A 27,553-nucleotide genomic window follows, 5' to 3' on the forward strand; every position below is an offset into this window, starting at 1 on the left:
TCCCAGCAGAAATTCCTTTATTTAATCACTACCATCTAGACACAATTGACAGACTACTTTTTACACATAGAGTGGAGGGAATGTACTTTTCCCATTAAGCATTTAAGTCATCTCTGAAGAGAGAGCCTGTAAACTTGCAGAACAACACAATAGCCACTAAATATCTTGTTGTCTCTCAGAGTAACACCCTCAGTTTCAAATACATTTTACATACTTGTTTTTGAGTGTGCGTGTGTCTAAGCACATTTATGAGTTGGGTTCCTAGTGTCTAAATATAAGATAATTAGAAAACAAAAAATTTTCTAAGACAGAAGGTAATTTTTTTGTTGTTGTTCAGTGAAGTTTAGTTAAATCTGAATTTAAATGGATCTCCTCAAATTTTGTGACATGGAGGGCTCACTGTTTTTTTAAGTCAGACTGAAAACCAGCACAGGTTTCATGTAAGAAGCACATTTCCTGTATAATGAAATGCTTTTATCCAACATACTCTTAACAGTATTTTCAGTTTGAAGTCTTCCCACTTCACAGTTTTAAAATGAAGAATGTGAATATACCACTTTGGTGAGAGTTAAGCCAGATGCTGCAAATTGCTGTTCCGCTAAAGGAGATCTTTTTGATTAACAAACTAACTTCACTTTTCTGTTTCTGTATTTTTGTCCAAATGCTGATTTAGTAATGACAGAACAGTTGATTGCAAAACAAAAAGGACATTTTTGGTTTATGCAGATCACAAAGACAGATAAAACCTATGTTGTAATAATTGTTTAAGATTTCTAAGCCTCCCCCCAACAGAACGACACACTTCAGATTTTGCTCTACAGTAATAATTTTGCAAGCTACCAAAGCCAGAAGTAAGTCACATTGAAGAGTAGAGATTCTTGCTTTTCTGATCACATTAATTTCTAGTCCTAGATCTGTCATCTAGCACTAGATGTGGCCCTAGATCAGTCACCTCATGGTCAAAACTGAAGGTGAGTTACATATAGTGATAATTCAAACAAAATTAAAACTAAGCACATTCAAAATATACTTAATTAATCAGATGCTATTATAACAAGACAATACATGTGCTGTTTAGGTAACAGTTGAAAAAGAAACAGCAGTCCATTATTCTGTGCTCACCAGAACCAGATTATTACAAAGATTTAACAAAGACAACTCACTGGTAGTAAATAGAAGCTTAAATCTAGCAAAACAACTCAGCTATAGAGAGAAATCCAGAGCTCATAGCCACAAAGTGGGATCCAGAATGGTGTTTAGGGACCATGACTCCCAGTACAGTGCAAGGGGACAATTAGGCACTTCGGGTCTTGCCTAGAGACAATGAATAGGAAACACAGATGATGAGAGGGGTCGTAGCTTCTCTCTTGGGAAGCAGGCACTTCAGCCCCAGGCAAGTGACTTTCTACATTGGGCATTCAGACCAAAAAAAGCTTTCTAAGGTTGTTTTATTCAAAGTGGCAAACTTCATTCATTTCTTTTAGAAGCATATTGGAGGAGTAATTAAAAACAATTTCAGCAACATTTTGGAGTCAAAGCATTATTCCAGAGAGTAATTTTAGTTCTGAAAGGGGTTGTAATCCTGATCTCCTCCTACCCTGCAAGTGCTCCACAATCAAACTACAGGCAGCATAGCTATGACTGCTGCTTTGGGTACTTGGTACCTGGGAGCCTGGTGTACAACACTGTCACATATGTGCTCTTTATCAAGTCTCTAAAATGCTTCTGAGTGTTTTTTGTTTTTTTTTAATTTCTTCCAGATGAGTTGAGATCAGAAAGTATGGGCTTCAAAAACTGCCATTGTTGATACAGCATGTATACCAGTGTCATGTGCATCTAAAAATGTAGGAAATATACAGCTCAGGACAGATCTGTGAATCTACATAAATAAGAGAGACCACAGTTTTACCATTTTTTTACCCCTTTTTCAGATTTTGAAAGGCTTAAAATAAGGTAATAAATATAAAAAAATATGTTGTATGCTTAACTATAAAATTCCATAATTTATAGTAGTTTTTCTAATATATATTTTATTATCACATATGTACAACAGGCTGGCTTTCAGGAATAGCCTTAAAAAGCATAAGCAACAGAGTAGTTCATCTGTGACTTTTATAATGGGCCATAAATGTTTCAGAAGAATGGTCTGGCGAGGGACTTCTTGACTCATATTTTGTTCTGCAGGCTCTGAAAACAAAGAATGTGCATGTATTCAACAATAAACTGTACAGCTTTTGGTTTGAACTTAGGCTTAATTGAAATCAGTGGCAAAATTCCCCTCTTTTTATGATGAATAGTGTGGTATAAAATAATCCCCTTCATTGTTATTAATGCATTGTTCTTTCTTCCATTTTCTATATTCTTTAAATCTGAATTTTCTTTATATGCTGATATTCCTACAAATGCAAACCTAAAGAGAAAGTCTCTGTTCCCATATATCCTTGACTTGCCTTTTGCATTTTTCTACAATTCCTCTTTGATCTGCCTTGGAATTTAATAATGAAATTTGACTCAGTATCCCTCCCACTATATATAGCTCCTGCTACATCATGTTCTGTTAACTATCATCTGACAGTGCAATTCTTGAAATCTGGCCATTTAATTTGGTCCAAGAAAATGTATCATTTAAGAAAAGGCCATGTTCATTTAGCTAAGTGAATGCACATTTCTGTTTTCTTACCAAGCATTGGTGTTTGGGCAGTTTCTCATACGGAGGGAAGGAGGGAGAGAGGGGGGAAAGGGAAAGGATGGCAGGGATGGTGGGTGTTGTTTACAGACTTCTGTGAGCAAAAATAGCATTTGGCAAGAATATTAACTACAATAGTAGCATTCACAATTTGGTTTCTAAATATGTTATAATGCTGAATATTCTCATTTCCTTTTCACATTACCCCTGCCTGCTATGCAGCTAGGAACTTAGTCTCACAGAATTTCTGAATTCAGATTTCACCTTCCCCTGCCATGGGACAGGAAACGAAACCTCCCAAAGCCTGGGATCTCTGGATGAATGGAGGGCATTGTAGATCCATATCGTATTTCACTCTTCCCTGCTGACACCCACAATGTCAGTTTTTTCCATCACTGGGGCATGCTAGACTGTTTTTAAAGACAATCACTATGTCCATCTTTTAACTAAGTAAAAACATTTTATTTTCTGTTTATTTTTCAATTTCCTAGAAGCAGTGATTAATATCCCTATCAAGTTACCTGATCTTTAGGAGAGTCAACAGCACTATTCCTAGGATGAGAGCTATGCAGGAGGAGTAAGCAATAATGTAGACATTTTCACCTAAAAATAAAAACAAAAATCAGAAATGAAACATTTGCTTTTTTAGTAATAAGAATCAGATTTGAGATCTGTATTAGAAATCATATATATATGAGTTAATTAGCTATCAATTTTGTCAAAAGTAATTAGAAGGAGGAAAAAGATGTATGTCAGTGGTAGGAATAATTCTTCCTTTCCTATTTGATGCAACGTAATTTTCAGACTTCTTTTAGTAAATACTTGCTACAATAGCACTTCATAAGTACAGCAGTACCTTTCACTGCTGCAGGGGAACAGCTTGTAACTATGAGTTTTGCTTTGGAGTATTCTCCCTATTGATTTTAAAATGTTTATTTTACTCTATGTATCAAAGCAGATTTGGCTCTTAATTATCAACTAGACTTATTTTCCTTTTTCACATATTACTGTAATTACAGTGTGGAGCAATACTCCGCCTAGAATCAAATTAATGTAAAATGGGACCTAACACTGTTTTTCTGGGCCCCATTCCCATGGAGTTTCCTTTTTCTGTTAGGCTTCTCACCAAAAAGTGACTTAGGTAGCTTATGTGCTAAAAATTCCAACTGCTGAAAAACTGGGAGCTGTTTCAAATTTCATTTTTCAAAGGAGGAGTAACTCTTTTTTTTTCCTGAAGTAATGAATCCATCGGTCTTGATCAAATATCTGAAGGAAACATTTCACCTGAGAGTGTAGTATAAGCCCTGGACAAAGGATGGAGAGGTGTAGAGGTTAGATGACTTGACAAGTGGCCACAAGTGCAGAGCCATAAGCAAAAATTACAAGAATTTTCTGTGATTTTCGTGTTGCACTGATTTTGTCATCTTTGTACAATCAGGTAAGTTTTGTTTATATAGGAATTGAAATGCAGGGGCCCCCAGCTGCTCCCGAGCCTCTCCGTTTACAGAGCCAGTGAAAAATCCACTAAGGAAGATGGATTCTTGGACTCATCACTGAGCCACTTCTCTGGGCTGTGAGAAGGCCATATTCTGGTCTCTGAATAAGTTGCCAGTTATTATATGTTGCACGTGTTATGTATATGCACACACAAGCCCGAATGAGACATTTCTGTGTACAACGCGTACATGCGGCGGGTGTAGTGTATCATATAATACAAGCACAGCTGGTATGGAAGCTGGAGCAGCCTCGGGAAGAGAGAGTGAATATGTATTCCACAGCAAGGCAAACAAGGAGCTGAGCAGGGCATTGGACCTGCCTAGTTTTCATCGTGCCCACTTTCTCTCAAAAAACTATCCCAATTTCAAGTTTTCCAATATAAGAAAACGAAAGCACTGGTCAAACCACCACACTTTGCACAAATGGAATGAGCATTCCATTTAATCCAGTAACCCACTGGAAGATACTTAATATGGCCAATTTTTGAAGAAAGAGGGGTGAGGTCAATCTTAGAGAAGGACTGCTAATAATGTATATTAAAAACTACACCAGCAGTTGGCCTAGCTCTCAAATTACAACATTTCTTTAAGATGATGGGTTTTAGCAAAAGAGTAATTTGTAGGCATTTTTTTTCAGTTTCTGAATCTTAATGGTACTTGCAGCAATTTTTGAAAACTTTTTACAAGTGTAGGAGCAGTTGAAGGGGCAACAGTTTCTTACTTTTTTGAAGTGGAAAGTGACTTTCACGCATATTTTAGGCAAATGGAAACTTTTAAAGTATGTCACTTACCACAAAAATCATTATATCCAACAAATCATATATTGTACAGTCATGGATGGTTAAAAATGGGCTAATAAATTTTCAGCAGAACATTGGGATCTTTTTCTTATAAAATTTGTAAAAGGTGCTTCATTTCAATTAAACAAAACACTGAAATGACCAACTGAAATATTTTTTGACAAAATCTGAAAAAATTGCTACGTTTTTGATGAATTGCTGGTAAAAGAGATGTTGATTCAGTTCTATAAGGAACAAAGAAGGGTTTTGGTGAATCTTACTCTAGTAGTGCTACTAGTAGTGCTGCTAGTGTATATTCATCAAACAGATTAATCCCAGCCTCTGCTCAGAGGTTTCTTGGCTACTTGCAGTTTGTCATGGACGTTTTTTTACATTTATAAAACTGTCAGACTGACAGTGTTTGATACCTTACAAATTAAAGTCAATGGAGCTGAACTAATCTCAGTTCCCACAGCAGCTGGTATACTTAGAGATAAGCCCTGCCAATTACTTGTTTATCTAAATACTTAGCACACCAAAACTCCTCCTTAGGAAATATATGATAACACTACAATTTAAGACAAAATTTCAACAGTTTTGGATCGAGCCAAATTTTATTGTATCTCACAAGAACAGGGTAAGTGTTCTGTATTTCTAGCTTCCATTTCCATAAAAAAACCCCACAACTTATCCTCAAAGCTCCATGGTGAGGAAAGTAAATCCTTATCTTCTCACATTAATCATTTTTCAAACTAAAATACAGGAAGCAATCTTTTAAATTATTTGGATCTGTAAAGTCATTGATATAATTTGCATAGGATAAAGCCAAAACCAGGCTGAAAATGCATAATTGGGTAGGCATATTAGAAGTTTGGAGAAATGCTATTTGATTTATCACTTTTTGATATTGTTTCCAAAATGAGATCAAATTCAAGCTTACAGGAAAAGTCTCATTAACTTTTATGTAGTTCTGAACTCTGCCCACATTACATCTTGTTAACAGAGCTGTATCAGCCCAAAGATGGCCCTGTTGGCCTGTTCCCTCCTGGGAATGTGAATATGTTTAAATCCAGTCAAGATCTTTATATGATCCTGGTATCCCACTTTTAGACCAAAAGCTGGAATAATAATTTTTCAACTTCCATGGTTCTATTTATTTAGAAATATATTTGAATATATGTATATATGCTAAGATTTATTATTTATTGTGAATGACTCCTATTAAAGCAATCTTATCCAACAGGATGATTTGCAATGCTGCTGAATAAAATAGAGAAATCTGTTTTTTTTTGAACAGTAAACAACTAAGAAAAAATTGAAGACACACTGATTTTCTTCTGAGCAGGTTCATCTGTAGATGGCCATTCATTTCATCTGGTGAAAGAGTTCCTTGTATCTTTCAATGACAAACTAAGGATTCTTCTGAGATTTTAATGTAGACACATCAGATTTAATCTCGTGTTTTTCAAGCAGAAAATCGCCAAGAAGCAAATGTCTTCAAGACTCTTCACACATGTGAAAGGCCATATTTGACAACTTAACTGTTTTGCTTCTGTGCCCTGAATTCTTCTTGGGATTTGATTTCATTAAAGATAAATATTTTGTGAAGATGATAACTCCCTTTGCAGCCTGAGTAATGGACATTTATTAGCATATGGATCTAGGGCACTGAGTTTGATTTTTAGCAGTGAGATTTATGAAACAATTTGCAGTATGGTTTTTACCATCAGGCAGATATCCTGAATCAAATCCTTCTTCTTGACCTGGCTTCCTATGAGACTTTTATGGCTTAGAGTTCCCATCTCGTGTACATGACAGCTACAATAGAAAGCATATTTCATTGTATGATTTAGGCTGGTCAGCATTCTTTTTATTTTTCTAAAGCCATCCAAAGTTCTGTTAAGACTTCAAGGAATGGTTTTTGGAAAGTATTCAGACTCCAGTGCGAACAGAATTAAATGGGTGTAGGCTGCTTCTTGCAAATATCTGAATTTCTGAGTGAAATGTAAAGTGCATTTTACCCACTGTAAAGGTCTGCAGCTAGAACTAGTCACAGGGGTGCAATATCTCACATTTTGCATTTTCTCACTTAGTGCAGTATTTCTTGTATTATGACTTGCATTATTTAACTACTAGAGTCTTGTTCCAGCTAGGGATTCAGGCTCCCTCTCTAATTGGCAAGGAGAAGTCAATACTTTGAGCAAATGCAGTCCAAAAAGATTGGACTGTTCTTCCTTTCTTTGAGGGTCCCTGACTTTCTTCTCTGGCTACACAGACCACTTGGATGACATACATGACTCTCAAATAACTTTAATGCTAATGCCAAATGCTTAATTATGCACATACAGGTCTCAGGAATCCCATTCTCTTAATCAATTTTTATATCCTTTTTATCCCTTATCCAGGTTGCCCACTTCAGCAATAGTTGAAGGATAGAGAGGTTAGAAGCCACTTCATTTTCTACTGCATGCAGAGATTGAATTATTTTTTTCACAGCTAAAAATGTTCTGTATGATCAGTTCTGGGAACTAATTTGTAGTTTTGTATGGAGAATTGTAATCTGCCCTGCACAAGGTAGAACAGGTCATTCTCATTAGAGGTGATATTTGTGCATTAAGCTCTTTAGTGTTCTAACTCTGTAATTTGACCCCCTCAAAAGGAAATATAAAAAATATTATTTCAGCAATGAAAACATTTGTATATTAATTCAATATCCTTTAACTTTATGTTCTTTAATTTCTTACTGTAGATGCATGGAAATAAAAGCAGCTGTAGCTCTTCTGCCCATGGGATACTGCATGTCCTTCTGCTGTGTATGAAGGCAGAGTCTGATGGGGTGTAACACAAGCCCCTTCTCAGACCACTTACTGTGCCTTCTAATTTTGTTGTGGTAACTACTACAGAAAGTCAAGAGAGACAGAAGTAGGTGTGACATCAAAGATAATAATTTGTATTACACATTATGACTACTACTCTCTAATGACTGTACAGAGAGTCAGGCTCTGGTAAGCACAATAACTTAATTTTCCCCAATTATCATACAGTGATTGTGAGACATCTATTTCAAAACCATTTATCAGAGTAATTGGTTCAGTCTGATTAACTTTATTTTATGGATATATAAGCTAAGCCAAACAGGTATGGAGATTTCCAGACTAAATGAAGGAGCATCAGGTCAAGCTCACCTTCCTGGACCCACCCAAGGGACCAACCTTTGGTCTTTTCTATCATACATGAGGGATATCTCAAGAGCAGTACTGTGAAAATCATGGAGTGACTTGTCCAAACTCACCATTAATTGCAGAAGAATGGAGCTGTGCTCCAGAAATCTTTTCCCCTGGCATTTCTGTATTTACCCAGTGAAAACCTTTCTTCTGAATAGAAATTTGACCTGGATATTGGAAAGAAAATATCCATTCAAAATATTACTTTAAAATAATAATATAAGTGAATACTGTTTGATATTTTGCTAACAGCTGCAGTATTTATAAAGGGAGCTATTTAAAAATACTGTTTACTGACACCTGATGAACAAATTGAATGAGTGCATAACAGTTCTTTCTGTTACACCTCAGTTTTTCTTATGGATGACAAGCACACTTTGAAAATATTCTCTGCCACAAAAGAGCTTAAATTCACTTTTCACATAAACTGTTTTAAAAATAGGCCCACCAAAAAATTTGGGTCCAGCAAACCAAAGAGAAGTGGTGAGAAAGTGGTAACAGTCTGAAGTAATTTCCACAAGGCACAGTTTATTCTCCAGGTGTGTTTCTAGACTTCAACAAATTTTTTCACAAAGGCCTGTCCTCTCAGTGGGCATAATTTCAGGAATATATCTGAAAATGAATATCTTCTGTTAAAATGAAAAATAGGAGGTTTACTTAAGTAGTATTGTTTACAGAGTAGGAGGCTAAGTCATACAAGCATACATCTGGTCACCTACATGAATAGCAAGCTGAGAAATTTTGTAATATAAGAAAGGCTCACATTTGCAATCTGCAACATTGTACAAATAACAATGGACTAAATCTACCTGTCCTTTGGGTTTTTCCTGTGAGATCCAAAAGTACAACCCAGAGATAAAATATTTTGGAAAGTTATATTTGTTTCTTTCCCTCACTGGCATTTTTGCTTATTCCTGTTGAGACACTGATCCTTCATTGGCAGTGATCCACACTGTGCTTCTGCTTCATACAGCAGCAGCCAGTCACAATTCTTGCCCTTTACTGAGTCTGCAGCAAATGCAATCCTGTGAGCACAGCCTCGAGGGCAAACACTTGTAGCAAAGGCAGTGCCATGCAAGAGTAGGAACGTGGGATGGTGTAAACACCACTTGTGGGTCTGTTCACACCAGTTCTAGAGGAAAAAAATCCCCTTTCCAAACCCTGGGTGTTTGCCTATTCAGAAATGTTTCAGTTTAAGATCATTGTCATTGTAAGAGTGAAAGTCAGCCAAAGATCATCACCAGGCCCAAGGAATAAATCAGCAGATAGGGTTGGGTGGGCACTGCAGCTGAGTTGTCACTCCACATCTCTTACTGCCACGCAGAGAATGGCATTAAAAACATGCTTTATAATAAAACCCATAACCATGACCATCATCAGTTTAGCTGCATTACAATTAGACATCTAGAAAAAAAAAAAAAAGCAAGAATAACTATAAACTGCAAGTGTTCTGTAGAGTTGGTACTGATCCATCAAAGGCTCTGGATCTCCAAATTCTTTCTCTTTAACCACCAGGAAATTGTTGCACAAGACAAGAAACATAAGCTTCTGTTTTTCAGTCCCAATTAGGTTAGGGAAGTTTTTAATCACAAAAATCCCCAAACCATTTTATCCTGAGTTTGCTTCAGGGAATGGCAAAAGCTTGTCAGCAATTATTTGATTATTCAGGCATGAGGATCATATTTTTGCTTTGTAGGTTAAGAAATAACTAACATGATGATGTGTTCACTCATTTGGACGATTAAATTCAGCCCTAAATCAAGCAAGTAAATAATATTCATCAGCACTGCTAGAGGTCTCAAGTCTAAGTGTGTTACGCTATCACTTTTTCAGGGGATAAGATTTTTAATATTTTCTCAGAGTCTGGATTGGAGTAATGATTAACTGAACTAAGAGCAAGGTTTCAGCAACTTGATTTTAATTTTTGAGTGACACGAAAGAAATTACACCCTTATCAGTGGTACTGTTTTAGTTTCTAGAACTGAAAGAGTAGCTACATCATTCAATGAAATGCATGCACACAATCCATATATGCTTTCAAAATACTGTCCATCAGATAAAACTATGAGAGAACTATCTCTTTTCATTGAAATATTTAGGTATCATTATCTCTTCCAAGTTAGTTTATATGTAATTTTAGAGTATACATGTGGAATATAGCTGGCATAGGGCATGATGCACTAGCAAGTAAAATATCCTAAGAGAATTTATATTGCAAAATAGCTGGTGTGATAAGTCAGAGATTTGAGGAGAAGAGAATACTTTGGTCTTTGATCTGGTTGATGGACCAGATGTCTGCATGCAGCTGGAGCACTGCAGAGGCTGCAGATGAACCTTCAGGTTCAGTTTATGCTGCAGGAGACCAGGAACCACCCTGTGACAGAGAACCTGTGATGTGACCCATGACACAGAAAGTGGGGACAAAGAGGAGCTTTGCTTTGAAGGCACTTTGCAGATTCAGACTAAAACATTAATATTTGCTCCTGTATTGCCGTTTATTGCATTAGCAATACTCTTAACAAAAGGCTTGGTAAAGACATGTATATTTAACAAAAATAATTAGCTAATTAAGCACATGAAAGCCTTTACTGGTTCTGAGAAAGTACCTATATTTCATCTTAATTACACCCAGTGTTTTTACTGAAGACCAAATACTAAAGCCTACTTTAAACGATTGAGGCTATTTCCTGCAGAATTAATTCTGTTGCTAAATATGTGTAAAGTTTACTAATATTCAGACTCCAAGAAGAAAAGAAAGCAAAAACAAATGTTACTTCATATTGTTTGTAAAAACAGTGCACCAAAGTGCAATGTTAAGTAAAAAACAGGAAGACTTTAGATTTTTCTAATCTGCATATTAATATGGACTCTAGAATTTATTTCAGAAAATTCAAATAATGAGATATGTAGTCAATTTCACTGATTTACTACTATTATAATTTTTCTCCAAACCAGAGGAAGAAAACTTATGTCCTTTTTTTTGTTTTGATATGGAGTCATTAAAACCCACAGCTATAGATCTTGCTGAAACCAATGGTAGCAAAGATATAGTAAATATTTGATCTAAATTAGCATCTTAATTCTCTTTAGAACTAATTATTCTGTAAATTTGTAAGTGTTACCCACGTAAGTCACTGAAGCAGGATTTGCTGTGCAGCATGTGATGGAAGAGCTCACACAAAGGCTGCTCCACGGGAGGCAAATTTTGGCAGGTGCACTCCATATGCAGCATGGTTCCCCAGCTGTTGACATAGGCTGCTTTGCAATCAGAGTTGGCAGAACAGGGCATGTCATCCTTGATTAAAGTTTCAAGACAAGCTTCATCACTATAGCATTTTTTTGTGACATGTCTCCAACATTTTGATCGAAAAGTTGTGTATTTTTTCCTGGTAGGGAAAAAAATTTAAAAAAGCAAAAGAAGTGTACAATGACACTTTAACAACTACGATTTCATAAAAAGACATTTAATGAACATCATTAAAAGAAAGTGTATTTCCAAGGTACTACTTAAGCCTTAAAAATCGCAATATTCTGTGATAGCTGACATAAATACTGCTCTGATTTTGAGAAAAAGCAACTGTACTTCCAATCAGCACCTGTTTCCTAGAGTCCAGTAAAAAACAGTGTGAATTCCAACAGTCTCAGATACTCAGAGAAGAAATACGAATACCGGAATTAGACCAGTCATCACAATGAAACCATACCAGGTGCTGTTCTACTGGACCAGTTTTTGAGCAGTGTGAAGGAAGAATAAACATTCAAACTTATTTTGCATTAAATAATCTACATTCAATGTGTACATCCCTTTGCTTCCCAAATGCTAACAAAATACAAAATGTCCAAGTCTCAGGAAAAAGTGCAAGTAATTCAGTGAACTTAAAGATAAATTGATAGCAGAGATAAATTACATGAAGAATTAACTCGCTACCCAGTTCAATATCCTCAAATTATTTCCATTCATTTGCTGTTAGGATGGAATAAAATTGGCCTTTAAAGCACTGTATGTGACAATAGAAAATACACATTGTAAATTAACCAAAAAAATGTAGATATTAATTAAAAACAAATCTCTCACATTAAATTTTAGGGGATAATAAAGGTAAAGTCTAGTATATAGTACATTAAATTATTAAAATATTCTTCCTTAATTATATAAATATGTTATTAATTTGCTCTTGATATTGTGTAGTAGTCACAAGCATGTCACATGGAAAGGCAGGGACTGTTGCAATACTGGCTAGAAAAATTTTGTAAGTATTTTCATTACACAAGTAAAGTTTTAAAGCAGATGCCACCTCTGTTCTAATGGAATTATTTTCATTCATCTCCTGATTTATGGATGTGACTAGCCGTAATTCACAGACTAATTTTGCTAATTATATGCATTTATTTTCAGTGCCAGGAAACATTAATGTTCCCAAAATGATGGGGAATTCAGTCATTATGACATTACATGTCTATATGTACAGATGTACATTTACAGCCCTTTGGCTGCTCTCACTGATATCAATGTGAATGATCTGCACAAAACCGAAACTATCTCTTGGCCTCCTGGTTTATTGACTGAAGGTTAATTTGAGCACAACTTTGAGGTAAAATTAAACTTTAATTCACGAGGCGACTACACTGAAAAACAAAGTGGGCCAATTGATCATCCATAAAAGAGGGCAATTAAGTTGAACTACAAATATGGGTAATACTGTTGCAAGTTTTAAAAATATAAAATGAAACTTTGAAAAGGCATTATCCTTCATGAGTTTGGTGATCCATGCATGTTTCAGGCCAGACTTTAGAAAGCTTTTTGCAAGCACCCTTGAGATTAAGACAAAAGTTTTTTGAACTGGCCAAGTTGGTTGCGTGGCTGTTGGGTACAAAGGGTCAGACTCTGTCCTCGAAAGGTAATTACTTTTACCAAATAAACTTTGTCTGGTCTGCTACACAACTTGGGCAAATTGCTGGAGGGCAAAGGTGCAGACAGGCAGGTGTTATCTGAAGAAAGAGGTAATGAAAATTGCAATAGCATAGTTTGTCCAGCAGAAATGGTGTTAAGTGTCATGATACAGGCAGAAGAAAAGCCCACATTAGATTCCAAACCTTTCTGAAAATCAATCATTTCAGTTTACTTGTGGGATTACTTCTGGAATTACCACAGTTGACACAAACATCTGGAAAGATGCCAAACACCTCAGACACAGTGCAGAAAATAATTTTGTTATAGCTGAGATATATAAAGTATAATAAACATTGTTTGACCAAATCATTATTCAAAAGCACCTTAGTGGGCAAAATACTTCTACTCACCTGCACAATTCATTGTCTTCACACATGTGGATTACACTCAGACACGATGGGGGTGGAACTACAGTAACTGCACAGGACTTGCCATGGAGAAGTTCTTTGGCTCTGTGGCAGGATTCATCATGCTGGATACAGTCACAAAATATCATCATTTGGGCAACTTCAAAAGGCATGTTTCCATAGAAGAACCTTATGGCTGCTTGACATCCTTCCACATTGCACTTATTTACTGAGCAAACTTTAAGGTACAGGGACAACTGTTTGTTACACACTTCATCTTCAACGCACTCCCTGTTCACATCCAAACAGCTCCTGTTTGTTGTGTACACTAAAAAGAACAGCAATTTTAAAAATAAAATCTCAATAAAGTTTTTCTCAAGTGGTGACTGGCAGACATCTTGTCTACAACATTCCCAGTAAAAGAAACTTGATTCCTAAAACTCTGATCCAGCTCTTGCAGCATTGCTTCTTTTAAGCCTATTGAGTAACTTCATACTTGTTTCTTGCACTGCTGGGCCCTCATAAGCAAACCTCCTGGAACTGCTGGAACCTCCAGTGTACAGCCTTATGCTAGGCTACATAATAAGTAATGGAGAATATAAATCACACTTTTGTACTTTTAACAGCAGTTTAGGTATTTCTAGACTGTGAAATAAACCTTCCAAAAATACCTAGAAAATTCTAGACCCCAAAGTGCTTATGGGAAAAGATTTGCTTCTGTAAATTTGACAGAATCATGATTGTTACCTGATTTACATTTACATCACTTGATTGCTACCTGCTACATTTCTGGGTTCTTCTCTACCCAGTACCTTAACTGAAAATATGTTGGATCTATAACTCCCTGCTCATCCATTTGAATGAAAAGTATTACTTTTAATCTGAAGGTACGTTGTACACTGCCTGAAAATGGAGCTAAAATTATTTATTAGGATTCATAAGTAAATTCAGACTCACCTTGTTTGGAGAGAGCAGATAAACCCCATTGTAATTTTGTTTCCATACTAATATTGTCTAGAAGAAAAAGATATAGGTACAGGCATAAATTGTAAATAATAGCTTTTTAACTTTAAAGTATTGTCTGTCTCACTGGCATACTGCCAGGAGTAAAAATAAACAAGACTAAAACAAATTAGTTTGACCAAATAGAACCCACTAACAAATTCTAAACCCATTATTACATATATTCATAAGTTTTGGGGTGAAAGCACAGTTTATCAAATGCTGCTACCATTTTTTACATAATTATAGATCCTATGATCTCAAGAAGAGTTTTTTAGAGCTTCTCAGTGCATTGTAAAGTCAGATTTCTTGTGAATAAATTAGAGCCTTAATGTGTTTATGAGTGGATCAGCTTTCAAATTCAACTAACTGCTTGTCATGACCTGAAGTCAAGGCTGGCAGAAAATTCTTGTATTAGAAAATGATTTTTATTGGTCTTATACTGTTTTTAGGTATAGTGAAAAACTAAAACCGACTGATAGATCAGGTTGTATCAAATTAACATATTGAAGGACAACAGTATTTTTACTCAGACTATAATGATAGCAGTCTATCAGACTGTGAATTTATTTACAAATTAACCTACCAAAATGATCTTGTTTTCAATGTTGAATTGCAAATGGGAAAGAAAAGCTTTCTCATGGAATGTAGACACTACTGTTACGTACGAGAGCATTCAGACTGCTAACCTGTGTCAGTGTCCAGATTTTTCTCAGCATCAACATCAGCATTAAAGTCATCATCATTGCCATCATTTCCACCAGCTCCTGAGGCCAGGCTCTCCTGAGAGTACTGTAAGCAAGGGTTGTTAAATATTCCCTTCCAGATTTTAATGCACCTCGCCTGAAGCGGCTCTGAGCACGTGCACTTTCCCAGGACTGTTTTCCTGAGCTCCTTCCAGGCTGGCAAACACTTTGGAGGCGCGGGGAGGCCGCAGGTGTGTGCGGGTGCCTGGCACGCCCGCTGGAAGCTGCGGAAGGCGGCGGAGCAGCGGGGCTCCCGCCGGCAGCGCTGCCTCGCCGCGCCGCAGTCGCGCCCCAGCTCCTCCCAGTGCCTTGGCTCTGCAGGACTTCTGTGCTCCCCGACACTCAGCTCGGCCTCAGGCCTTGAGAAAGACTCCAAATCGTCTGCAGAGATAGGTACAAACAGAGATATAAATCAAATGGCACAGAAACTCAGGAAAAGGAGAAACTTGTCTTAATGCATTGCAACGAGTGAACAGCCCTAGTTTAATTCTGAGCTGTGCGTAAACACATAATCATTTCAGAGTCTTACAAACTAATGAATCTTCCTCATGTTTACTGTGTGCTGTCAGCTATTATAGTACAGTCCACTCAAACAGTTCAGCTGCAAAACAGTAGCAAAAAATCCTCACTAAAATTACTGGATAAAGAGTTTAACTTCACATAATTTTAACTACCTACAATTTGGACATATCATGGATTATCGTCTTAAGCAAATGCATAATTTTTAAGGAGAGAATGACAATTCCAGAAGATGGTTGATTCATTACCTAAAATAGTAATTTAAGTTAGAGAGGGAGTGCCTAGCAACACCACATGCTATCCTTTGTAGGTAAACTCATCACTACTGTAAGTCCATCCAAATTTGTTTCTATAGTGGTGAGAAATGTAATCTCAGTTGGCAAAAAAATACAACATTACATCATTTTGCTAGAAGCATAAGCAACTGCTCCAACAACATCAACATCAGGTTTCAGATATCCATCCTTCTTGTTTGGGGCAGGGAATTTGGGCCAGATCAGGATGCTATTATTCCCTCTGCAATAAGGCCATATAATCTAGTACTTAGATGATGATGATGGTGATGATAGTGATGATGGTGATGATGATGATGATGATGATGAAAGTACTTAGATTATGATGAATGCTGTGCACTGCCAGTAGAGTATGATGGATCAGTGCCAGGAATCAGTTTGAAATTCACTTTGCAGATTCTCATTCAATGGATGATTTTACCTCTCTTGTGTCAGCTTTGCTAATCGTTATGCCAGGAGACTTTGGACCAGAAACTGCAATTTATTCATGTACTAAGTAATTCTCAATTACAGAGATAGGCTTTCTGAAGGGGTAAGAGTTCTCAGAAAAATAAAAAATAAATTGAGGGGAGCTGGGCCCATTGATTACAATAGAATTTTTAAAAAATGCACTCTGTATATTATGAACAGCTTTATGAAGGTGGTGACTATGTTTCACACATCCAGTAGCCTCTCCTATAAGTAGTGAAACTCCTCCTGCACTACAGTGTGACACAACTGCACCCCTGTGCATCCCCATTCACTCATCCTCCCATTCAGAAGGTACTGGATGTGTCTCTCCATATACACAAACTAGATCCAGTTGCTCTCAAATGAGGGCAATGAGTAGCCCTCAGTACACATTGTGTATTCACTCTTGCTTTCCAGTGGATTTACCAAGAGTTTTAGAACCCATTTGAATTTCTCACATGCATTTAATTGCCTTTGTTTGTGGCTTTTCTTTCATATGCATGCTGGAGCATGAATATAATAGAAAAGATATAACTAATTTTTTGGGGGGCATTTATCAGACTTGAGAATATTCAAAGAAAGTTGAATCCACTTAAAATGGTGGTTACAAAATTACTGGATATGGTCTTCATAATTACAACTTTATGTTTATTTACCTTCATTAATGCTGCACCATTTCCCAAGCAAAGTTGTGATGCTACAGATATCATCCGTAGTGCAGACACAATTTTTAAATTCTGGGTATTCATCAGCCAGGACCTGGATTATTCTATTACATCCAACAGTGTCTTCTGCCTTGCATCTATTACCTAGAACTCACCATTAAAATTATAATTTCATTAATGATTATGAATGCTCAAGGGATATGGTTACATAAAACAATTCAATTGAAGGACAAAAATAATATGCTTTGCCTGGAGAAGATGGTTTGTCATATTTTACATTCAAAGTAATATAATAAAGCTTTGGATACAATATTGACCTATTTTATTTGATCTGATCCATTACCAGAATACCTGCTCTCATTTACAAAGTACATAAAACCTTAAACACACACCTTTTATTTTAGGCAGGTAAGGCACAGAGACTAAACAAAAAATGTGCCCAGGAGTGGAAGGGGCACAACCTGAACTGAGAGACTTCTCTTGGTCCTGTGTAGTAGAAATGAGGTGCCTGGTACAGGAACACACAGTACAGGCTCGAGGCATCACCATGTGATGGAGTGAGAGACAGGACACAGAGGGCAGACCCAGCCCCATGACAATGGTGATGAGATCCCCAGGCTGAGGAGATGCCAGCTCTGGGTCAGATTCTCTGTCTCTCACGTGAGGATGATGCAAGCCTACAAATGCCATTTGGATATTCTCTTGAACTGCTACCCTAAAGAACAATTTCACTGCCTAAGTTTGAGAATGACAACAAATTTAAAGTAGCCCAAGAATAGCCTGATTTTTAGGATTTTTATAATAAAAATGAAGGAGAAGTTAACATAAAAAAATGTGCAGAAACCTGAGTTTGCTGGCCCAGTTTCAAGTCTGTTTGCATGTGCACTTGGACTCAATGGTAAATACACTCACATGGGATGTCAGGTCATATTTTCCATGTATGCATAATGGAAATAAATAATGGGTACAAACTGAAAGAAGAGAAATTTTGGTTAGATTTCAGGAAGAAATTTTTTACTGTGAGGATGACACACTGGAAGAGGTTGCCCAGGGAGGCTGTAAATGCCCCATCCCTGGCAATGTTCAAAGCCAGGCTGGATAAGGACTTGAGCAGCCTGGTCTAGTGAGAGGTGTCCCTGCCCATGGCAGAGGGTTTGGAACTAGATATCTCTAAGGTCCCTTCCAAGCCTTAACATCTATGATTTTGTGATTTATTATTGCTTAAGAAAGTGACACATTACTTAAGAATATTACATATGAAGCAGTTTAAGTTTAGATAAGTTTTATTTTGTGAAAGCCGTGATCTGCCTTGTCAAAACAGGTATGTGCTGGTACAGCACATTTCCTCTTTACCTCATAGATATTCAGTGTCTCACAATATGTAAGAGAAGCAGTACATGGCTCACAAGATCCAGCCAGGTCACAGGGCAGAATGAGGATTGGTTTTAGTTTCCTGAGCACACAGGCTGATGTCTCTGCCATGTGAATGGTCCTGCCTGGCTCCTGTCTTGCTGCTCCCCCACAGGTGTGGGGCAGCAAAGACTCTGCACTCAGTAAAACTGCAAAGTGACAAGAAGTCCTGTGTCACCAGCACCATGGCCAAACTTTGATGCGACCAGAGTTTTAAAATCATTTATATGTTGTTGACACAAATAGCAGTGGAAGGCAATGGAGGCAAAGCTCTGCAAGAGGAAAGAGTGCGTTTGCCTGTGCCTGAAATAATGAGACTCAGCTATTCCAGACTTCACATCCCTGCCCTGATCCCCGTTTTTCAAACAGTCTCTGCATTGCCCTTTCTCCAGTTGATGACTAAGGAGGGTTTGGAGGGTATATCAAATAATACACGACTAGAGGGGAATGTCACAGGCCAGCAAGAGCTGCAGGTCCCAGCCTCTGCTCTCACTCCACCTCTTGTATCAGCAAAGAAGGAGGTGATGGTGGCTGTATCTCTCCAATCTCCAATCTTCAACTTTCCTTCTGCTTTTTCAGAAGTAGATCATGACCTCTGACTCTTAGCCCTCACAGTTCCAGAAATCAAGGAACTCAGGAGATTTATTAAAGGTCACAGACAGAGGATATTCCCTGACCATAAAAACAGGATGGAAAGGATGTGGTGGCATGGTCCATGAAGATGAGTGTGGGGATATTCTGCTCTATATTTTATCATACTAAGTAAGGGATAATAAAAGAATTTCAGGAAAACATATTCCAGTAGAAAAAGAGCAATAAAGATCAGGAGGGGCTTGTGTAAAAATTAGCTTATTCACAAAATTTGTGACTGTCTTTTTCAAGGTCCAGAGTACACTTCTAGGGTGAAGGTGAGTAGAAATAGAAGAATAAACCCCCATACCCCAGTATATTTTGTGCAGCACCCCAGCCTCACTTAGCTCACCTGTCTTCATGACACTGACAAGTCGTGGCCAGGAGTCAGGGGCTGTGTTCAGTGGCCCCCTGTGCTGTGAGCTCACTGTGCTGAGCCAGCACCTGATGGCCAGGGCTGGGGGAGAGGCTGTGGGGCTACAAACATGCAAAGGGCATAGACAGAATCAGGAAGCACATCAGATTTATGGGGCTCCCTTGCATGGCTTCTTGAAAACTGTGTAGAAATAACCTATTATCAGTATTGCTCTGTTTGTACATGGTATTGATTCAGCTGTGACGAAGAGCAGAAAATATTTTATTACTGGTTTTCAATTATTGTTGCTTTACCAGAGATTAGTTCTAGGTAATATATTTTATCTTATACATATGCTTCTAAGGCATTTACATAAAAAATGCTCTCTCAACCTAATGCTTGGCAGCTATTATTCATAATTTGATTTATTTATAGGTACATAATTCATGTACACAGGACCACAGATAGAAGCATGACAGAGTAGAAGCTGACACTCCCAGAGTGATAATCTCTGCTTTTGCTTAATCAGCTCTTCAGTCATCTCAGTGGGAATTGAATTTGAAGACTACAGGGGAAAGTCTGAGGTTTTCCTCTCTAGCACTGGTGAGACCACAGTTTGGATAGACCTCCAGAGATCCTTCCAACCTCAATGAGTCTGTTATTCTAAGAAAAGTAAACGTATCAAAATTTAATTCAAAATGTGATTCCTTAAAATTTAAGTGATCTGAGTTGCTTTTTTCTTTTGAAAACTTTTACTGTCTCCCATTCAGAAAAATTAAGAAAATTTATCTTATGGTTAAATCAGAGTTCAGAAATGTCTTTTTTTTTAAACACTGAAATAACAGAAGGAAAATAAACAAATAACCAATCTCACAAACAAATCATAAAGGCCTAAACCTTAAAGTCTTCATTCTGCAGTGCTGAAATTCTTGATTTTTTCAGAATGAAAAATGTTATTTCATCAAAATTTATTATTTCAATCTTTTCTATCCTGACCTGGAAGCTGTTTCGTAGACATTTTCACACTATGTTTTTTCTTTCCACTATATTTTGGTCACAGAGGTGAAAGAAGGATTGGACTCTGAAGATTATGAACTGAGATTCTGGAAATGCTGCTGGAGTAAAGGGGAAGCAGTGATGGAAAAACTGACAGGAAAAGGAGTGACTTAGGCAGTAGTTTGGAGAGTGTTCCCAGACCTGCACTGAAGAGCAAAAGATGGAAGTCTTGAAAATGTACACATTTAACTTTGAGGTTGCAGTCTGATGGAGTGAGTTATTGAACTCGTACCTCAAAGGAGTTTAATTATAATTTGTAGTTAGGTTTTGCATAAAGAAGCTAACAAAACAAATATTTACCCCATTGTCTATTACCTCCAAGTAACACGTTTGTGCTCAAAGAACATTTTCCATTCCTATAGCTCATCCATGAAGTTTCTAGACTTGCACATGACAGACAGTATAATGTTATTCTTACTAATGATGCTGCTGGTAGGTTTTCTATCACTGTTTCTGTGGGCTGTCTTAGAGGTACCATCAGCCGTCTGACTGGATTTACATGCTCTGGGATCACAGTACCTAAGAAGCACATTTAGTATAATTTGTCCTAGACCCGACACAATATTTGAGTGCTCTGCAATGCTGGAGAGTCCTTGCCAAAAGCTATTATCCTAAGGAAACATACAGATGCAAATCCAAACAAGCAATCACAAGAATAATTATTTCTGGAAGGTTTCTCTGGCCCAGTTGCAGATATCATTAATATTAGTGAATATGTACATAGGACAATAAGAGAGAGAAATGTCATATTATGGGACAATGGTGTACATCCAAAGGGGGGCCACAGAAGTAACCATGCTGGCCCACTTCATCTGGCTGCAGTAGATCAAGATTAACAGGCTTCAGCACAACACATATCTTTGTGGCAAGTAGTCCTGGTGCTAATGGGTTTGCGAGCGATGTGAGAGAAGCAAATTCAGCTTGTTCTGTTTTAGTTCTAGAGAGCTCATCTTTAGGTCACTTGAGCCAGAAAGTACTGCATATTCCATTTTTTTTTTGTTTTTTTCTAAACAGCAACCATATCTTCTGAAATTGTCTCACTTCACATAAAATATTTAACAGATCAATAGAGCATGGGCTGAAGCCCAGCTGCTTTGGAGACTGTTGTAACTGTTATATTATCATGTATTTTTCATTTACTTCATCTGTTCTTAAAAGTATTCAGCCATTCTATGCAAAGTAGATAAGTATCTGGGAAAGGACACACTAAGAAAAACCCCTCAGAGAATTTTCTACTCTAATTATTTTAAATATTTTCACGTGACTTGGGACATTTGGGACATCAAATACATGCAATAGATCAGACAGACAGAGGCATTCATTCAGACAGCTCACACTGCAGGTGAATGCTTCAGCAATGGCTTATTGACCACAAAGCCAAGCAACTTCTGCTGCCTGGCTTCCCCCACAGGTCAGATTGGGTCTTGACATCAAGGCAGAGGAACACTCACACTGTCAACTCTGCTGCAGCTGAGGCTCTAAACAGATTATGGCATCACAACACAGCTTGTTCTGTTCAAATAATGTCATTTTAAGAAGGGAGATTTCCACAGAGATGTAGATAGTGTTCTGATTCACCACTACACAATGCCCCATGAAGGGTGAACTCCAGCAGAAAATAGTCCCTGACCCTTATCATTTGCTAGTGATGATGCAATGACAGATCACTTGACACTTATCAATCAACAAAGGTGTCATTACTAGCTTGGTCTAATGACACTACCAGATTATAGTGCCACTCTTCTCCCTTCCATATTCACAGCATCAGGAAAGTGGATTCTCAGTATTTAACAGCAAGGTCTTGGAAGGATTTAAAGAAAGAGATGGTGAAAAACACCCAAGATTTGTTCAAGAAGACGATAAGCTTTCCGAGATAGGAACATTTTTATTTGAACAACCACAGAGAGCAGGATGAGTTTCAGGTCAAACTTATAATATACCTGGTCTTTCCCTACTTAAAACATAGATTATGTGAAATGAAACACCAACTATTGGAAATGCAATAAACATAGAAAGAGACTAAATATCTGCCTTCATTTAAATGAGAACATGTTTAACAATTCAAGAAGGCCTAGTCATGTCATAATCGGCACTTTATCACACTACCACCCTCTGCAAGTGAATCACAATGATGTGTTGGCACTTTTCACTGAATAAATACAGTGTGCCCCCCTACAATACAATTTTCTTTGAGGCATTTCTTATTTTATTTCTTATTCTAGTACAATGATTAAAAATTACTCTAAGTAACTACCACATTGTTTTGGGTATTGTGTGAGATTATAGAACCACGGAATGGTTTTGATTGGAAGGGACCTTCAACCCCTCTGCCACTGGCAGGGTTGTCTTCCACTAGAGCAATCCAACCTTGCCTTGAACACTGCCAGGGAGGGGACAGATCAACTCCTCCAAATTGTCTCAAACAAAGTAGGAACTTCTTTTCCAGTTGCATGCAGGCTTTATTTAACAGGATCCCACAAGAGCCTAATTTCTGCTGAATTCAGACTTCTTGAGTTGCTTCAGGCTCTGACTGTGTTCATAGTGCAGAAATTTCATTTACCACTTTCTTGAAGTGTGGACATAGACATTTAGAGAGCTAGGGAATTACAGCTTGGAAATTCCTTTTCAGGCCTGAATTTCTCCTGACTCTCAGGTCCATTCCCAGGCTGACAGGCTGACAATCTGACTACAGCTTCAGTTAGGGAGGAAGTCTCCCAGGGTGATAACATTGTGAAAAACAGAGTGGAATTCATAATAAAGATTAACACTTGGTGCCTTTCCCGTGGGATATATCCTGAGGTGCTGTCCCAAGGATGTTTTTCCCAATTGTCCAATGAACTACTGTCCTGTCCTAGCTGCATGTAACACACTTTAAATACGGGCTGTCTGTACAATAAAATTGGCCTTTTTTCCCCAAAGAGGTCCGTGTGTGTTGCTGCCCTTTCTCTCTCTCTGCAGCGCAGTAACCACATTGAAGAGACAGTGTGACTGTTACTTAAAGCAGCATTGGCCATTGTAAAGAATTTCAGAAGTTGACTGTCTTTTGCCATAATTTTTCTCTTTGAAATCTCACCCACTTCATATAATTACCAACAGCAATATTGTAATAAATATTGTAATGAATATGCAACCATACAGCAATTCAAAATTGAGCTGTGTATACCATACAGAATTACCTGAAATATTGCAGGCATCTTCAACCACATTCCAGACACTCTCACATCCATTTCCAGCATTAATACATTGCTCCCTCAAGTGCAGACAGTCAGTAGTCTGGACAGTAGATATACATGTGAAGTAAATGAACAACACTGTAAAAATAGAATATAATGACTATTTAATGCAGTAGATATTATACTGACCCTTTTCCTTTACATGTAAGTTTTAAAAATATAATTTACTATAGTTTACTTATAGATTCAAATTTGCTATCAAATTAATTTTTAGCAGAAAAAAAGCTTTTCCTCAGTTTTGCAACTGGAAAATTAAATTTAAACGTTCAGAGTTTCACTGTGGCATATTTCGCATTGGTTTAACCCCAGTATTATAACAGCAGCCATAGCTATATATGACATCAGTGAATACATATAGAGAAATTGCTGCAGTTCTGAGATCATAATAAATTACAGGAAGGAAGACAGTATGAAATTCAGAGGAAACAGCACTTTATTCACATGAAATCTCACCAAGCTAGGCTGTTTAGGAATTCCTATGAATCCAGAGTGTGGAAGAGATTTGATAACTACACAACTGCTGGATAATAAACATTATTTTATTTTATAAATACAGTACTCTTCACACTCTTTATTTTTACTTCACAGATGCATCATTTCTTGAAAGCAACCCCCACATGTATGCTTTTATCTGTTTTCCTAAGGGCATTGAGCCTGTTAATTACATTTAAAAGTTCTGGAGGTTTCAAGCTAAAGAATTTTAAAGCAGCACTGCCTGTGACTTATCAGTAGAAAATTAAATTGCCTTGTTAAGAAAGGATAAAACAGGTGGACTTTAGCTCTTTCATTAACATTCCCATGGTAAGAAAACCTCTAATTTGTAATCACGTATCTTTATTTTCTATAAAATTAAGTTTCAGTCACTGATTTCAGGCCTTATCAAACTACCTGCTGAACATCTGATCATCTAATGTGTTTTCTTTAGTTGTTGAAGGATGTAGCATCTCTCTGACAAAATACCTTCCCCCCCCCTCCCCCACTCCCCCCCATATGCTCAGGTAAATTCATATGGAATTTGAGTGGTTTCCAGCATTGTTTAATCCCTTAAACATCATGTGCAAGACGCATGAAATATTGCTTCAGGATTTGTCCAGACCCTATCCAAAGAAATTAAATTTTTCCAATAATACATTTTAGAATAAGAAATTATATATCAAAGATCCCTCTTGATAACCTTAAAGTGCCACTACTGTTTAGAGGTGATGCCATCCCTTCTGGAAATTATTTACCAGTGATATAATAATGCAGCTGTAGGGAGGACTTTTTGGATACATGTCCATAAATATGAAGGAACATTTAATACTTTATAATTGACAGGTGCAACAGCAACGATGAGACAAAGAAGAGGCCACATATGCTTATTATAGCTGGTGCTAATCCTTCCTCAGTTGTGCATATTCCTGGCAGTTCTCAGATCTCTGCAGGACTGGTGGTGATTTCAGTGAGTTCCAGCCTGAAACACTGTCTGCTCATCAGCCTCGAACATATTGATAGGAACAGCTCCTACCTCTTGACATTGAGGAATGTGCAGCTGGCTCTGTCCATAGGGACAATTTTGGCTTATTATGACAACTTTTTCGTTCTAAGAGTGCCTCCAAAAGGTCTTTCTTAATGTGAAATTATTCACTATTTATTCAGATGTCAGAGAAAAAAAGTTATCAAAGTATATCTCACAGGTGAAAATGACTGCATATATAAAACAATACAAAATTACAAACCCACAAATTTACTAAGAAAAGGTATTTTGCTGGATGACCACTTATCTATTTTGCAGGTTCTAGCGCAGCAGAAGATTTACTTATCTGACTAGGATTCCCAGCACAAAGTCTCTGTGCTCTCTTCCTCATGTTGAGACAGTTTTCAAGGACCAGTGGCTGAGACAGTCAAAACCAGGACTGATTGCACAGCCTTCCTGCTACTTTTTAGGGAGTATTTCACACTGCAGCTCATTTTGAACCTTCCTGGAAACTGGCCATAAAATAGGAGGTGATTCTTCACAAAATAAAGAGGTGAGCAGCATAATCTATGTTTGAAGGCACTTCAGCCTAAGAAAGGGCTTTTTTAGGTCTAATGACACATTATGGATGGGTCTTTATTTCCTTAGCTGTACAAAGGGGGTACACTGCCAGAAGCCTACATGAAACAAACTGTCCTATATGATTTTAGAATCCAGGGCACTGGAGCTTATGCAATTCCTTAAAATGACAGTTATTACTTTAGTTGCTCACTTTAATTATTTATTGTAGTGTTTGGAATACTTAGTGACTTCTGCATAGAAGAGTTCAAGGCATCTAAGAGTTAGTTGGTAGCTACAACTTTTAGAGGGATCCATATTGTCAAGAAGACACACATTTAAATATTTTATTCAAAGGCCTATTCATTCACTGGCTAGGTGTAAAATTCTCAGTTCTCTGTAGAATTTGGTGTCTAAAGTCAAAAGGAGGAGGGAAAAGGAACACTTTAGCACCTTCATTTTGCAGATTGAGAACTGAGGAATGGAGGAATTACATTTCCCAATTCTGCAATCCTAATAAAATGTAAATAAGTAATAATGAGTATTGGGAAACCAAGCTGTGGTTTCTATCCAATGGCAAGAGCAGCAAGATAACAAGCTCCGAAGGCAAAATGACAAACTACAGCTGGATATACTTTGAATATAGTTGAAAAGTGATAAAGGACAACTTTATTCTAACAAAACCAGGGGCAGAACTACCAACAGAATACTTTTAACACAGAATTAGAAGTTTAGAGTAGTGGGGTATTAAAAAGAGAAGCAGCATGTATACAGTATGCAGTGAGTAGAAAAGGAGAATAACAAAAATTAAAACATACCTGTCTCACCATATTCTACCTGTACCAAATCTTTCTGTACCAGCTGTGTTGATTTTCCCTTTTTCTCCACTCAAACCCAAAGGAGAGTCAGCAGCCCTGTGTGTAGCGCTGGCAGCACCCAGCGCTCCCCAGCCGCCCAACAAGTGGCTGCTCATTCGGACCGAGCGTCCCAGCCGGGGTGTCCCGGCCGCTTCCATCCTTCCCTCGCTTCCATCCTTCCCTCCGCTTCCATCCTTCCCTCCGCTTCCATCCTTCCCTCCGCTTCCATCCTTCCCTCCGCTTCCATCCTTCCCGCCGCCTTTCCCCTGCCCTGCCCTGCCCCAGCCCTGCCGGGGCTCCCCGAGCCGCGGGGCCGAGCCGCCGCCGGGAACCCTCGCGGGAGAAGGAGCCCTGGGGAGGGAGGGAGGGAAGGAGAGAGAGGGGCGCGGGGCGAGGCGAGGGTCCGGAGCTGGACGGAGCCGCCCGCCCGCCGCACTTACCGGGGCCGAGGAGCGCGGCCATGGCGGCCGCAGGTGCCGGAGCGACACCGCCCCTTCAGCACCGGCCCGGGGACAGCGCCCGCCGGCCCCGCCCGCCGCTCCGGGCGGCTCTGCCCCCGCCGGCGTCTGTGCCCCAGCCTGTGTCTGTGTCTGTGCCTGTGTCTGTGCCCCTGCCTGTGTCTGTGCCTGTGTCTGTGCCCCTGCCTGTCTGTGCCCCAGCCTGTGTCTGTGTCTGTGTCCCAGCCTGTGTCTGTGTCTGTGCCCCAGCCTGTATCTGTGTCTGTGCCTGTGTCTGTGCCCCTGCCTGTCTGTGCCCCAGCCTGTATCTGTGTCTGTGCCCCTGCCTGTGTCTGTGCCTGTGTCTGTGCCCCTGCCAGTGTCTGTGCCTCCGCCCCTGCCC

At 38.3% G+C, this 27,553-nt stretch overlaps 1 protein-coding gene across 4 annotated transcripts; it reads right to left on the bottom strand.

Annotated features, from left to right (window-relative positions):
• Positions 1 to 27,216, bottom strand: GFRAL (GDNF family receptor alpha like). Of its 4 annotated transcripts, none has more exons than XM_014869473.2 (10): positions 27,154 to 27,216; positions 23,786 to 23,920; positions 17,150 to 17,302; positions 15,175 to 15,612; positions 14,441 to 14,497; positions 13,487 to 13,811; positions 11,312 to 11,571; positions 8,254 to 8,352; positions 3,208 to 3,289; positions 1 to 2,187 (listed from the first exon to the last, which is right to left on the bottom strand). In XM_014869473.2, the coding sequence occupies exons 1-10, from the start codon at positions 27,173 to 27,175 to the stop codon at positions 2,100 to 2,102; spliced, it is 1,659 nt and encodes a 552-aa protein (XP_014724959.2). In that variant the 5' UTR covers positions 27,176 to 27,216; the 3' UTR covers positions 1 to 2,099. The 4 variants fall into 4 exon arrangements, with proteins under 4 accessions (XP_014724959.2, XP_088018388.1, XP_088018389.1 ...); XM_088162262.1 differs by having other exon boundaries at positions 1 to 1,314; positions 17,150 to 17,308; XM_088162263.1 differs by having other exon boundaries at positions 1 to 1,836; positions 17,150 to 17,308.
• Between the last annotated feature and the right edge of the window lie 337 nt (positions 27,217 to 27,553).

Source organism: Sturnus vulgaris, chromosome 3 (genome assembly GCF_052056855.1).
Source record: "Sturnus vulgaris isolate bStuVul1 chromosome 3, bStuVul1.hap1, whole genome shotgun sequence".
Classification (NCBI taxonomy): domain Eukaryota; kingdom Metazoa; phylum Chordata; class Aves; order Passeriformes; family Sturnidae; genus Sturnus; species Sturnus vulgaris.

What these genes read in the sequence shown, in the direction of transcription:
- GFRAL (XM_088162261.1), bottom strand. Translation starts at nt 27,175, where the DNA reads ATGGCCGCGCTCCTCGGCCCCG. An exon ending in GGCCGCGCTCCTCGGCCCCG is followed by an intron (nt 23,921 to 27,153) that starts GTAAGTGCGGCG and finishes CTATTTTTACAG; the next exon opens with TGTTGTTCATTTACTTCACA. An exon ending in TTGACTCTCCTAAAGATCAG is followed by an intron (nt 2,188 to 3,207) that starts GTAACTTGATAG and finishes CTTTGTTTTCAG; the next exon opens with AGCCTGCAGAACAAAATATG.